The sequence below is a fragment of the Trichophyton verrucosum genome (genome assembly GCF_000151505.1).
Source record: "Trichophyton verrucosum HKI 0517 chromosome Unknown contig00005_32.r1.exp, whole genome shotgun sequence".
Taxonomy (NCBI): Eukaryota; Fungi; Ascomycota; class Eurotiomycetes; order Onygenales; family Arthrodermataceae; genus Trichophyton; species Trichophyton verrucosum.
In genome coordinates this window covers 33,141-45,372 of record NW_003315633.1, presented here as the reverse complement: position 1 = coordinate 45,372, position 12,232 = coordinate 33,141, and the positions used below count along the sequence as shown (strand labels likewise).

The 12,232-nt window shown below is 47.0% G+C and overlaps 3 protein-coding genes across 3 annotated transcripts; all 3 read right to left on the bottom strand.

Annotated features, from left to right (window-relative positions):
• Positions 1-1,134: 1,134 nt before the first annotated feature.
• On the bottom strand, positions 1,135-1,938 carry TRV_00103 (uncharacterized protein; the record flags this gene model as incomplete). Its single annotated transcript, XM_003025686.1, has 1 exon — positions 1,135-1,938. One exon carries the CDS (start codon positions 1,936-1,938, stop codon positions 1,135-1,137), a length of 804 nt encoding a protein of 267 aa, XP_003025732.1.
• Positions 1,939-5,683: 3,745 nt separating this feature from the next.
• TRV_00102 (DNA-directed RNA polymerase II subunit RPB2) lies at positions 5,684-9,301 on the bottom strand (the record flags this gene model as incomplete). Its single annotated transcript, XM_003025685.1, has 1 exon — positions 5,684-9,301. One exon carries the CDS (start codon positions 9,299-9,301, stop codon positions 5,684-5,686), a length of 3,618 nt encoding a protein of 1,205 aa, XP_003025731.1.
• A 947-nt stretch (positions 9,302-10,248) lies between these two features.
• On the bottom strand, positions 10,249-12,227 carry TRV_00101 (uncharacterized protein; the record flags this gene model as incomplete). The annotated part of the gene is made up of 6 exons (XM_003025684.1): positions 10,249-10,554; positions 10,616-11,155; positions 11,327-11,617; positions 11,785-12,014; positions 12,092-12,146; positions 12,201-12,227. 6 exons carry the CDS (start codon positions 12,225-12,227, stop codon positions 10,249-10,251), a joined length of 1,449 nt encoding a protein of 482 aa, XP_003025730.1.
• Between the last annotated feature and the right edge of the window lie 5 nt (positions 12,228-12,232).

Here is a 12,232-nt window from a genome sequence, read left to right as displayed (position 1 = left end):
CTGGTGTCGGACTGGCAATATCTTTTGAGCGTTGTTATTTTTTTTACTGTTTAAGCTGGTATTAAAGAAGGTGAATGCCGGGGTTTTGGGAGCTCGTGGGACTGGGTGGAGTTTCCAAGTGCCTGGATTAAATAAGGGTATTCTGTTAGGGTTTATTTTCTATATTAACATCTTACCAGAGTGGCAGCAGGCTGCTACAAAGAATTCTTTGAACAGGAACTGGAAAATACGTGTCAAGGTCATCAATGTGCCAAGTCGAGAAAAGCTGGCTTGCCTGGTTATATTTCATATTCTTATTCAAAAAATGAAAATAAAATAAAAATCAAATACCCTTCCCTTTCACTCGTATTTACTGATTCGGAATTTACGACTTTGAACATCAAATGAGTGATACATATTCCCCTTTCATCTCCCCATACTCTCATATCCCAAGATCTCATGCTACTCATTCTTCGTTAAAAAAAAGCAACCGGAAATAATCATATAAACAAACGACATGACTTCGTAACTAGTGCTTGGCCTCTTTCTTTATATCATACACAATAGCGAAGGCGCTGTTCCGGGCATCCTTCTAGGTAAGATAACAAGCATTGGCAAGGAGAGGTGCACGTGCTTTGGCAGTGGTGGATCTAAGGACCTTAACGTGTAAGGAAAAATCCATTGTCAACGGTGAATCGTCCTCTGGACGAAGGATCGTGCGCGAGAGGGTTGTCCATGGGACAAGAAGGAGATGGAACTTTACAGGCCCTTCGTTTCCACGCAGTGAGATTTGGCGGGCTAGCTAGCTGCATGGACGGAGAGATAATCTCCTCCAACAATGCAAAAAGGGTTAAAACCCTTGGCTTCGGCTCCCGTGGTGGCGTGAGATTGGCATGTGTTCCGCCAACAGGAGGAGAAGAGGGCAGTTTGTCATCGGTATTGTCCCAACCGAGAGCCCAATAGGGAATGATAAAGGTGAATAGTCGGGTTAAGGTGACAAGACGACGTCAAAGAGAGTGACACGAAAGCAAATTGCGTTGAAGAAGATGAAAATTGAATAGAAAATGGCTTCTCATCCATCATTTCCTATCACAGGTGTGAAGATGCTTGACAAGACACCTCGTCCCCTTTTGCGTATAGCATTGAGAGGGCCATTTACCTGCGGACGGCGATGTTCTGGCGGCGAAGCTGGGTGCGGACATGCTTGTATTCTTCGTCAGAGCTGCATGCCTCGTCAGAGTCATCAGAGGAGTCGGACAGGGTGTTGTAGCCACATCGGCGACCACCACAGTCGATCTTGACCTTCTCTCCGCTGCGGGTGATTCCGAATCTTTGACAACTGCATGCTGAATCAAGGTCGCTGAATGAAGAGACGGAAGAAGGAGAGGTGTTGTTGGAGCGGGAAGAGAGGGAAGATCCCGAGGACGATGGTGGGGATGAAGAGATGTCGGAGTCGTCGTCTGATAGATCAGTGGCCCTGAATCTCGCGGTCAGTGCATCGACGGTTGGCAGATCCTGGTAGTTGGCTTCTCGGATCTGGCGCGAGGCGTATGGCTTAGAGGGACGTGGGTGCAAGATTCTGGATGGGGACAGAGCACGTCCGACTGGCACATCAACGCTGTCGCGGCGAGGCTTGGAGGTGGGAGCTGACTTGGCGGAGGGTGTACGTGGAACATCGAGGATGTTCAACTTGCGTCCGGTGGTTGGCTCAACGGTGAACTCAGCTGCGGGATCATGGGAGACATGGTAGCCATCCATGATGTAGTAGTACCAGTAGCGAGAACCGGGGTGAAGCATGGTAGTCTGGAAGCGGAACGCTCCCTGCCACGAGCCGGGCTTGGACTTGGAGGAAAGGGGAAGCTGGCCGGCATAGTTGTCCCAGGAGCCCAAAAGATGGACGGTCTTCACATTGGAGGAGGTGCGAAGGGAGAAATTGAGCTGGATGGCAGTGGAAGACATGATGCTTTGTTGAGAGTGTTCTGTGTTTTTTTTTGTGTAATTTTTTAAGGCGGTTTATTCTTCGAAGTTTGATATCCTTTTATTCCGGATAAGAGGACAATCGGGGGTAGTAAATTAAAGGGCGGATTGGTTGGTCAAAAATTATTAAATATTATAAAATGGATAGTTGAAAGTATTCGGCACGTTTGAGTCGTTGAATGGACGGAGGTAGCTAACCAGAGCTTCCTTAAGGCGTCAAGTCAAAAGCAGTTGAAACAAATGTGCGTAGAACGAAGAATGTAGATGAAGGGTTGTTTGAAAAAGTCACACGAGCTATTAGCGAAATCAATTCAAATTGCCGGACCAGCGACAACGAAGTAGATAACGGGTGAGGTTGTATATTAAGAGTGCACAAAAGGGGGGGTATAAAAATATTATGCAGGAGAAGAGACCGGCTCTATAGAATTCTCTTAATATAGGAATAGCTCGAGGACGAAAGGAGAACAGAATTAAGGGGATGGGGGACGAAGAGAGAAGAAAGGAAGAGAAGAGGAGGAGAGAGAAGCAGAACTGAGCGCGGTGTTGGACGGTGTTTATATCTTTTGCAGGCGGGAAGGGAAGTTCGAGCGAGGCAGGCGACAAGGCCCGGGCGGTGGGCAGGGTGCGGGTGGGGCCCTAAGAATAGACGGCGGGTAGAGGCGACCGTTTATTGGCTGTTTGTTTGTGGGTCCCGGCAGGTGGAGAAATGATTAACCAACCAGAGGCCGTCCAAGCGAGGATCGTGCTCTGGCACTAATCCTGATCAGGCGCTGTGGGTCCCATCACACTGCATAACACTGCATGCAGCCAATGAGCGTGCTCGGCGGTCAATGCCGGTTGTATTTTTAGTAGCACGAGAGGGGCAGGTACCTTGCCGCAGAGATCTGGTGGTGGAGTACCTGCGGTGGACGCAACAGACACAAACCACACACCACACGGAGTGAACACACCAACACACCCCATGTTGGCTCTGTGCCGTCCTTCGCCTGCCACGTCCCCGTCACGCACTTTAGGCTTGTTGCTGATACATCTAACAGCGGCTGACCCAACCTGAAGGACCATCCTAACGGTTGCTTTGCTCCAATAATGCAACAGGGCCAGGGTCGCCCCTTTCACCCTCGCAGCGAGTAGCGGAACAGGTAGCTTGGATTATAAAAACTGCTGAAGAGCTCTCAATAACGGAACCGCCGGGGGAGCTGGAGCTTGCATTCCTGCATGCCCTTATCGTCTCCTTGATCCCTTTGAAGTTTGTTGTGGTGGGCTAGTGCATTTACAACGAATGTACCCAAGCATGTGTCCTGGTACTTCCCTGTCGGCATGGGCTGCCAGCCATTTTTATTGATCAGCTGGGTGGAAGAGTGCAGGATAACAGGGTCAGGGTCTATGTCTGCCATTGGTGGCAGAGTTAGATCAGGAAAATAATATCTCACTGGGCTGCACTGCGGCTCCAAACACGGTATAGCTCAAGTTCTGCTGCATAAAATCATATTCAGGCCCGCCACCTTGAGAGTCAAGAGATGCCCGTGTTGTTGCTGCAAGGTATAACCCAGGGAATAATATATTGTTTGTACGCTGATCGATGTCGAGCCATTTCCCTGTAGGATCAATTATTATTCATAATCCTATACCACGTCTTCATGAAGAAGGTTCGCAAGACAGACTCTCCCGCCTGTGCAGCCTCCCCAGTTTGGTACAGTCACCTGTCCGTTCGTTTTCAATCCATGCCGTCTTTGCGCATATACTCCGTAGAGAGCGCTCTGAAATGAAGTATAGCTTCGTTCCGCTAGAGGCCATTCTCGGTCTGCAGAGGAAGCGAGAGCCGTTCGTATAATTATCTGCTAGCCAGGTAGAGCCAACCCCCTCTGACAACATATGGAGGCAATGTCCCATCGATTGGTATCTAAACTTAATCGTTTGGCTGGTCATGAGCCCATCTTGGGTGCATAACAGATAGTTGAATACGTATCTCAAACTTAACGGAGTGGCGGAACCCGTACATAAACAGAATGGAGACGGGAATCGGAGTGTGGATATCGAAGTCAGAAGCGTTGTGCCTCTAGGAAGACCATTCATTTTGCATTCGCCTTGGAGAGGAGCCAATCGCCGATTTGGCCCCCAAATTTCTTGAGCCTGTCAATCGATCCAACACCGAAATCGACAGCTCCACCCGTCAATCGAACAATTCATCAGAGGGACTCCATGGTCCATGAGCCCGTTCCTTGTTTTCTGCCAGTCACACGAATGCTCGGTTGGAGCCGTGTACCAACTGATATTGTTTCTGTTCCTTGGTAACGGTTTCTGACTGTATTCACCGGTATTTCTTGCACCATGAAGGGGCCTGTTCAAGCACTTGGCTATTGGTCCTCCCCCGTGTATTGTTACATTCCCCTGCTATCTTTCTCGTGGTAAGAGCGAAATAGTTTACCCCGGTATAACATAGTGAAAGGGCCTGGTATTTATTCCAAGGGATCTCAATTAGATGCCTGATGATCATCTTTTTACCCGAAAGTCGATGTCGTAATCCCCGAAAGCATTCTTAGTCATTATAAACTGGTGGAGTGAACTGAAGTGAACTGTTCACTGCAGCTAGATTTGCTTCATAACCATACAAGCGAAACTTCGGGGGTTCCTCTCGCCCGCGGCAATTCATCGTAACCAATTCTATCCTTAGCGTGAATGGAAGGATGGAATGATACTACCTGCATTGCAGTGCGGCACATCATGCAGAAGAGAAGAGTGCACGGGAGAGATATCCATGCCCGGGGTATTTTCACATGGTACGGTCTACAAACATGGAAGGAAGAGAATATCCCTATGGGCAAAATCTCACTTCTTTTCAAGTAGACTTGTTTGCTGATTCCGTGATTAACAGACAACGTGATGATAGACACGTTGAAACGAACTGGAATTTAATCACCGACTAGGAGATACCAGCTAGTTACGGATAGATTGCTAAAGAGGCTCACGTGACTGGTGGCTGTCGGGTTTCTCGAGAGGGGCGAGGTAAATATATCTTCAAGCTGTGATCAAACCCAAGAACTTAATGCCTAAGGATCAGAAGAGCTCCGGTGCGAGTGGGTATATCATAGAAACTCTTGTGAAATTCTTATTGAGTCTGATTTGTTCACCAAATAACTAGTAACAAAAACAATGCCTGTTTGTATTTTTTCAAGAACTTGCGCCTATCTTTTTCCATCCAAGCAGTAGAACTATTGATTGCAAGACAGATTAATGGAAATTCGCAGGGCCATGCCATGAGAAAGGTGTTATTGAAGTGGTTGAGCAGGCACATGCCTAGGAAACGGAAGAACAAAAAGGGGGGAAAGTCGGTTTGTGTAAGACAAAGACGAGAAGAAAAGGGTCATGTCGGTAAGGAAAGCGAGGCCCGGATGCCCGCAGTGCCATGGTGAGGAGGAAGTACCGATGGTTGTCGAGAGAACACAACGAGGAGAGAAGTGGCTTTTTCTGAAAAGTAAAATGTTGTCTTATCGAATCGACACACCGGATCGTTTGGTGTACATACGCGCCGCAATATTCATGGACGCTAATTCCTGGAATAAGAGCTTGGCGGCATATGGTATATGCACCTGTGAAATCTTGTTCTTGTTTCTGCAAGCTCGGCACTCAAAGTCGCCCTTCTTAACCTTGCTGTGTGGTTTAATTCATGTTAGCCAGTTCTTGTAGCGTTTATTGTTGCTAATTGTACGGTGCAAAGGATTAGGGAAACTCACGCAATAGGTGTCATCAATCCGCAAATTTCACAGATGTGTACTCGGAATGGGTCAGATACATCGAATAATCTCTCCTTCAAAAACGAACTGGCTCCATGCGCAATCATACAATCACGTTCCATCTCTCCGAATCGCAAGCCACCATCTCTAGCACGACCTTCCACTGGCTGTCGAGTTAAAATCTGTGTTGGGCCACGGGCACGGGCGTGAATCTTGTCATCCACCATGTGTCGCAAACGCTGATAGTATGTAGGACCCAGGAATACTTGAGCAACCAGCTTTCTTCCCGTGTGCCCGTTGTACATCACCTCAAATCCACGTGATTGATACCCATGCTCACGAAGCAAACTGGATACTGAGTCAACAGTAACGTCGGTAAAAGGAGTAGCATCACCTTCATATCCACGCAGAGACGAAACCTTACTCAGCTGACACTCGATCAAATGGGCGATTGTCATACGAGATGGAATGGCGTGGGGGTTGATAATCAAATCAGGGGTGACGCCTTCTCTAGTGAATGGCATATCCTCGTGCCGGTATGTGATACCAATGGTACCTTTTTGACCGTGTCGAGAAGCGAACTTGTCGCCAATTTGGGGTATCTTTGTGGTCCGCATCCGCACCTTCACAAATTTCAGGTCATCGTTACTTGTGGACACAAGGACCTGATCGACGATACCACTCTCCGTGCTTCTAAGAGGAGTTGACACATCCAATTTTGTATGTTGTTTCGTTCGCTGACCAAGCTCTTCAGCCTCGGGTGCTAAAGGTGAGGTCTTCCCAATTATGATATCTTCACCGGACACACGAACTCCGGGCGACACAATGCCATCGTCGTCCACTTTGTCGTACGTTCCATGTTTCATCCTGAGAGTATCAGATCTCATTGGTTTCTCAAATCGCTCAACGACTGTCAACCCGATCATCTTCTCAGAATCAGTGTATGTTCGGTAGAACAAACTTCGGAATAATCCTCGATCGATACTGCTTTGGTTCATGATGACAGAATCTTCTTGGTTATAGCCGGAGTAACATGCTATAGCCACAATAGCGTTCTGCCCTGCAGGAAGTTCACGGAACTTGAGGAACTCCATGGATCGAGTCGTTGCAAGAGGTTTCTGTGGATAATAGAGAATGTTCGCCATTGTCTCCATACGCTGCTCGAAGTTCGTGAGGAAAACACCCATGGCTTGTTTACCCATAGCAGATTGATATGTATTACGTGGAGATTGGTTATGGTCGGGGAAAGGAATGATACTGGCACAAATGCCTAATATCATACTCGGGTGAATCTCACAATGAGTCCAAGTGTGAGCCTTTTGGCTGAGATTCGACTTCACACGCCGGTTACGGTCCGTCGTATCCTCCTCAGGCATGCCATAGCCGGCTTGGTATTGCTTCGATGCTTCTAAGTCTTCAGGGGTCATGACGATCATGATTGTCTCTTCTTCTTCCGCATCGACATATTCAATGACTCCAGATTTGACCAGACCATCCCAGCCGAAATGTCTCTCTCTTCGCTCTTCTGGGTCAAGATCTGGCGGAAGTTCTTTGTCTGCTTCAAGTTTATGGATATGTTCTTTTACAAGAACAAGAGACCCGCTGTTCTCGCTCTTTGGATCGTTGTCAACTACAAAGAGAGGTCGGCATACACGCCCGGCATCGGTGAATATTTTGAACTCGCGATCTCGAATATCCCAAACCAAACTGACCTCATGAGAAATCATGTTTCGCCGTCTTAGTGACTGGACTGTTCCCACGAGATGTGCCGGGTCTCTGTGTACACCCACCCACACACCGTTCACAAATACCTTTGTAGAATTAGGCGAGACTTGGGGTTCGAATTCTTCTAGGACTTCCATGTTTCGCTGAATCATGAAGTCGATAATAGGCTCGCTTGGGGTACCGACAGTAATGCAACACATGAGAGCTAAATTCTTGACAAGACCACAAGCCTGTCCTTCAGGTGTTTCAGCAGGGCAAACAAGACCCCAGTGGGTATTATGAAGCTGGCGAGGTTTGGCAATTTTACCATCTCTGCCAATAGGTGTGTTTGTTCGTCGAAGATGGGAAAGTGTAGAGGCGTATGTGTAGCGGTTAAGAACCTGTGAGACACCAGCCTTTGAGCTGGCAGCCTTCTTCTGCTCACCCCAGTTTCCTGTAGCAAGCGCATATTTAAGACCGCCTGTAAGGGTGCTAGCCTTGACACCAATGTTCAGGTAAAGTTGTCTACCAGTTTCAACACACCTCTGGACATATTTGTAAAGGTCCTTGGTGAGTCTCATAAATAGAACTCTGAACAGGTTCGCTAGCAAAGGTCCAGCCAAATCAAGTCGTTTCTTTCCAAAATGATCTCGGTCATCTACATCCCGGCGTCCGAGCGCACATTGAAGCAGGCGGTGGACCATGTAGCCTAAAAAGAAGGCTTTTCGAGTTTCGCTACCTTCGCTCTGCGAGATATGAGGTAGGAATTCTTTTTGAATGATGTCTCTGGCATATCGTACTCGCTTCTCTTGGTTCATGCTCATTGGTGAGGATCCTCTCTTACTTATGAAGTCGAGGGCAACTTCACGGTCCTGAATAACGAAACCCTCTTCAATACAGGGCTTGAGCATTTCCAACATAGGTGTGTCATTTCGATCGTAGCAAATATGGTTCAAGATATCCTCGTCAGACACCACACCAAGCGCGCGGAATACGACGACGATCGGGATATCGGTCTTGATATAAGGAAGTGTCGATCTAATTGTTGGACCAAATCCACCCTTGGCACTGTCTCCTTTGGAGAAAAGCTTGATGGAGAGCTGAGAGAGGATTCTGGAACCCTTTTCAACCGCACTTCGGATTTCGGCGACGTAGGGAGTTGGGCTTGGAGGAGCTTTCTTGAAGACTTGTACAATGTTTCCAGCACTGCGTTCTTGCGCAATCAAAACTTTCTCACTTCCGTTGATGACGAAATAACCGCCCGAATCATACGGGCACTCATTCCAGTTGTAGAGCGCTTGCTCACCAAGGTCTTTGAGAATGCAGTATTTCGATTTGAGCATGATGGGCATCTTCCCAATGAAAATGTTTTCCTCTTCCGCTTCGTCCTCCATGGTTGGCTTGCGTTCCCAGTGTAAATATGTTCCACGATTCCGTCTTTCTTCATCACCTTTTTCTTCAATTTCTTCTTCTTCTTCGTCTCGTTCCGATAGTAGACGTTCCCGGCCTTCCATAATCTTCTTCGAGATACCAAGATAGAGAGGGCTGGCATAAGTGAGATTTCGTAGACGGGCTTCCTGCGGCAACATGATACTGGTCGCGCCATCTCCTTCCGTCATAGAAGGTCGAGCCAACATAACGGTACCAAATTTAAGCTCATAACGGCGTAAAACAACGGGGTCGGGTTCATCGTCACTGGGAGGTACTGTTTGATCGAGTGTAACTTGGCCCTGCTCTTCCACCAGTTCCTGCATAGTAGTCGAAATAAACTCATCGAACGAATCTAGCTGTTGAGAGACCAAACCCTTGGACTCAAAAAAAGCCGAGATTACCGTCCAGCAGTCTTCAGATGTAATTCCCTCCTCCGTCTCGTAGTAAACATCGTCCCCATATTCGTCTGCATACTCCATGATGGCGATGCGTTGCCGATTAGAAATTCCGTGCGCGCGACAGGTTCAGCAATCCGATCCCCAGAGGGATCTAAACTGAGCAGCCAGATATCAACAGTAGGTAAAAGCGGTCCTCATCAACATAAATCCAGTCACTCACTGCCACGCCGGGTGAAATATGGTGTTGTATGAGTGACTGCTTCGAGGATTGCGCAGGTGAAGGAGCTCTCTCGGGCAGTCGTTGAGCCGCCACTGAAATTCCCGTCTCTGGCCAAGCCTCCCAAAACGCGCTTTTATCACGTGATATCACGTGAATTATTTAAATTTCGATTATGTAATCAGACAACCGCCGACCGTGATTCACCGGCGGCTATTCCATTTAAACCTACCTATAGTCACGTTTAGTCTATCCAAGTCCTTATATATAACCCTTCTCCTGCCCTGTGTCTTAAGTAGCAAATGTATAGCTGCAGTCTACTAACTGCTGATGTAAGATTACTCTTAGTTCGGTCGTTTTTCTACAGGCCCCGACTTTCTGAAGCCATCATATTTGAGGATCCCATGCAAACCGGGCTAGAAGCTAATATATTTACAGTGAAATTAATCTACCTTGTGCTGCCTATCCTACATTGAAAAAGCGCCAGCCTAGACCAGAGAGCATGGTTATAAAAAGCTCATCAGCGTGTCTAGCATGTCTCTAGTGTCCTGATAATCCGTCTCAGAATCATCAAGTCCGCTCAGTTGTTCTATTTTCAATATTAGTTATCCGCTTGATCTACTAGATGGATGTCATTTAATCCTTACTAACCTTGGAGCGTACCGCGGATGACACCTAGGTCTTCGTCTTGGTCAGCCATCAACGACTTAATTTTGGCTTTTGCACCGTCATCCTCAGCGACAAGCCACGCAAGGATTACATCTATGGTCTAAAGGACGGAAGTAAGTAAGCTTAAGAATATGGAGATCTGTCAAATGAGCAGAAATCTTACCTGTAGAGAGAAAAGTCCGGCATCAAGTCTGCGAGATAACCATTCCCCTTCCAGAGCGTCAAGACCATCTTGACTGAGACTGCTCTTTTCTTGGCTGATATCTTGTTCTACAACGGAGAGTTTAGACTTATACTCTCGCCGTAGTTTGATTAATCTCGTAACCTTTTCATAGTCTTTCTCCACGAACTTTGCTAACGTTCGAATTCTACCAGACGTGTCACCAGGAAGTAGCCTTAGCAATGACGAGAATATTCCCAGAAGGTGTTCCGTAAGCGATTTATCTTGCTAAGCACCAACCAGTTGTCAGAGTTATGCAGTTCTTAGGAGGTTTCGGAAAGGAGGTTACCTTCATAAACATGCCAAATGCCGTTCTGAGCAACCCGGCTTCAACGAACTTTTCACATGCCCGTAAACCTCCTCGTCCACCAAGGGCATGATTCAGAACACGTAAAGCTCGTGGCTTACTTAGCGTGCCTTCGCGGAGCATAATTTGTGCAAGTTCAATCCCCTCCGCTTCAATAAACTTGTCTTTACCTTCATCCTCATCTACCACACAAGTCAAACAATCGAATAAATTCTCAAAATACTCTTCTTCATCGGAATCTTTTTGGGGGTCAAGCTTTCGATATACGCTCAATAACTGGAGCAACGTATCAACTCCCTCTAGGCTGATGAATCGCAGTCGATTTTTTGACGAAGATTGTAACAGTATAGCAAGCATCTCAGCAGAATACTGTTTATTTTGGGATACCCTTTTCTCTTTCCTTGATATGCGCTCGTGCAGCCAAGGCATGATGCCTGACTCCTGTCCAATCCGATCTGCGATGGATGGCCTCGAGGACAAACTCTCCAGGATATCTAGTTGTGTTAGAAAGGCTGTTGTTATCTGCAGGGATATGTAACGGCATACTTAGTATATGGTATATACCGGACCTGTCTACCTCATTTTCTTCATTTAATCGTGCAAGATTTTGTGATAAAAGTTCAAGTATATCCGCGTCCAGCTTGAAATAGTTAGTTAATAAGATAGGGCGTTAGAACAAGACGTCTGTCTTACCATGGAGTTTACAATGGCATCCCACTGATCTTCCTCGGCTTCCACATCCTCGTCAATGAGCTCACCGAGTATTTCTATCGCATCAATTGAAATATCCGTATTCTCATGGGTAAGCAAGGAAACCAGTGAACCAGCGCAACCAAGTTCAGCAAATTCGTTATACAGCTTTGGATGCTCAGATAAGATTGAAAGGGTTTTGATTTCAACATCCAAATCGGCCTCGGAAGCCATGAACCTAGCCAATCCGTTAGATGGTTCATCCATATAAGAGTACAGGTGGACGATAAGTGACTACTTTTGCGGATCGTTTTCAAATTTGACCCGGAGTTCGGCATTCTTCGATATCTTTTTTTCGAAATTCAGGGCAGTGCGCCGTAACCATGCAGAGTCAATAACCTGGGGCTAAATCTGGAGTTAGCTATTGCGAGTCACAAACTGTATTTCAAATCTTCAATTACCGCAGCTCCTTCATTCTCATGTTTGTCAATGTAGTCAAGGGCATTGGTGGTGTCCTTCGTTACACCACCTCCGAAAAATCTACCCTCCTCGTCATCCGGGATATCCTCTTCAAAGTCTGGCGGAAGTTCGGGGCCGGCGACATCATCGTCTTCCGCATCCTCAACTGTTGGTTCTTTGCCTCTTATAGTGTCTCCGTTGGCGTCGAGTTTCGCGGCCTTGTATATCTCAGCTGCACAATTATATTGATTAGTGATCGAGCGAGTTTATTCCAGGGTAAGCGCATTCAATATAGGTGCCTAAACATACTTGGATCTCGCGCCGGCTCGAGCTTTCGTTTGATATTTGAGGGGTGGGATGGTTTCTATGAGTTGGTCAGCTCGCGTCCTAGTAGGTAAAAGGAGCTGTAATTATTTACCTTGAAAATATCATCAATGCTCGACATCTTTT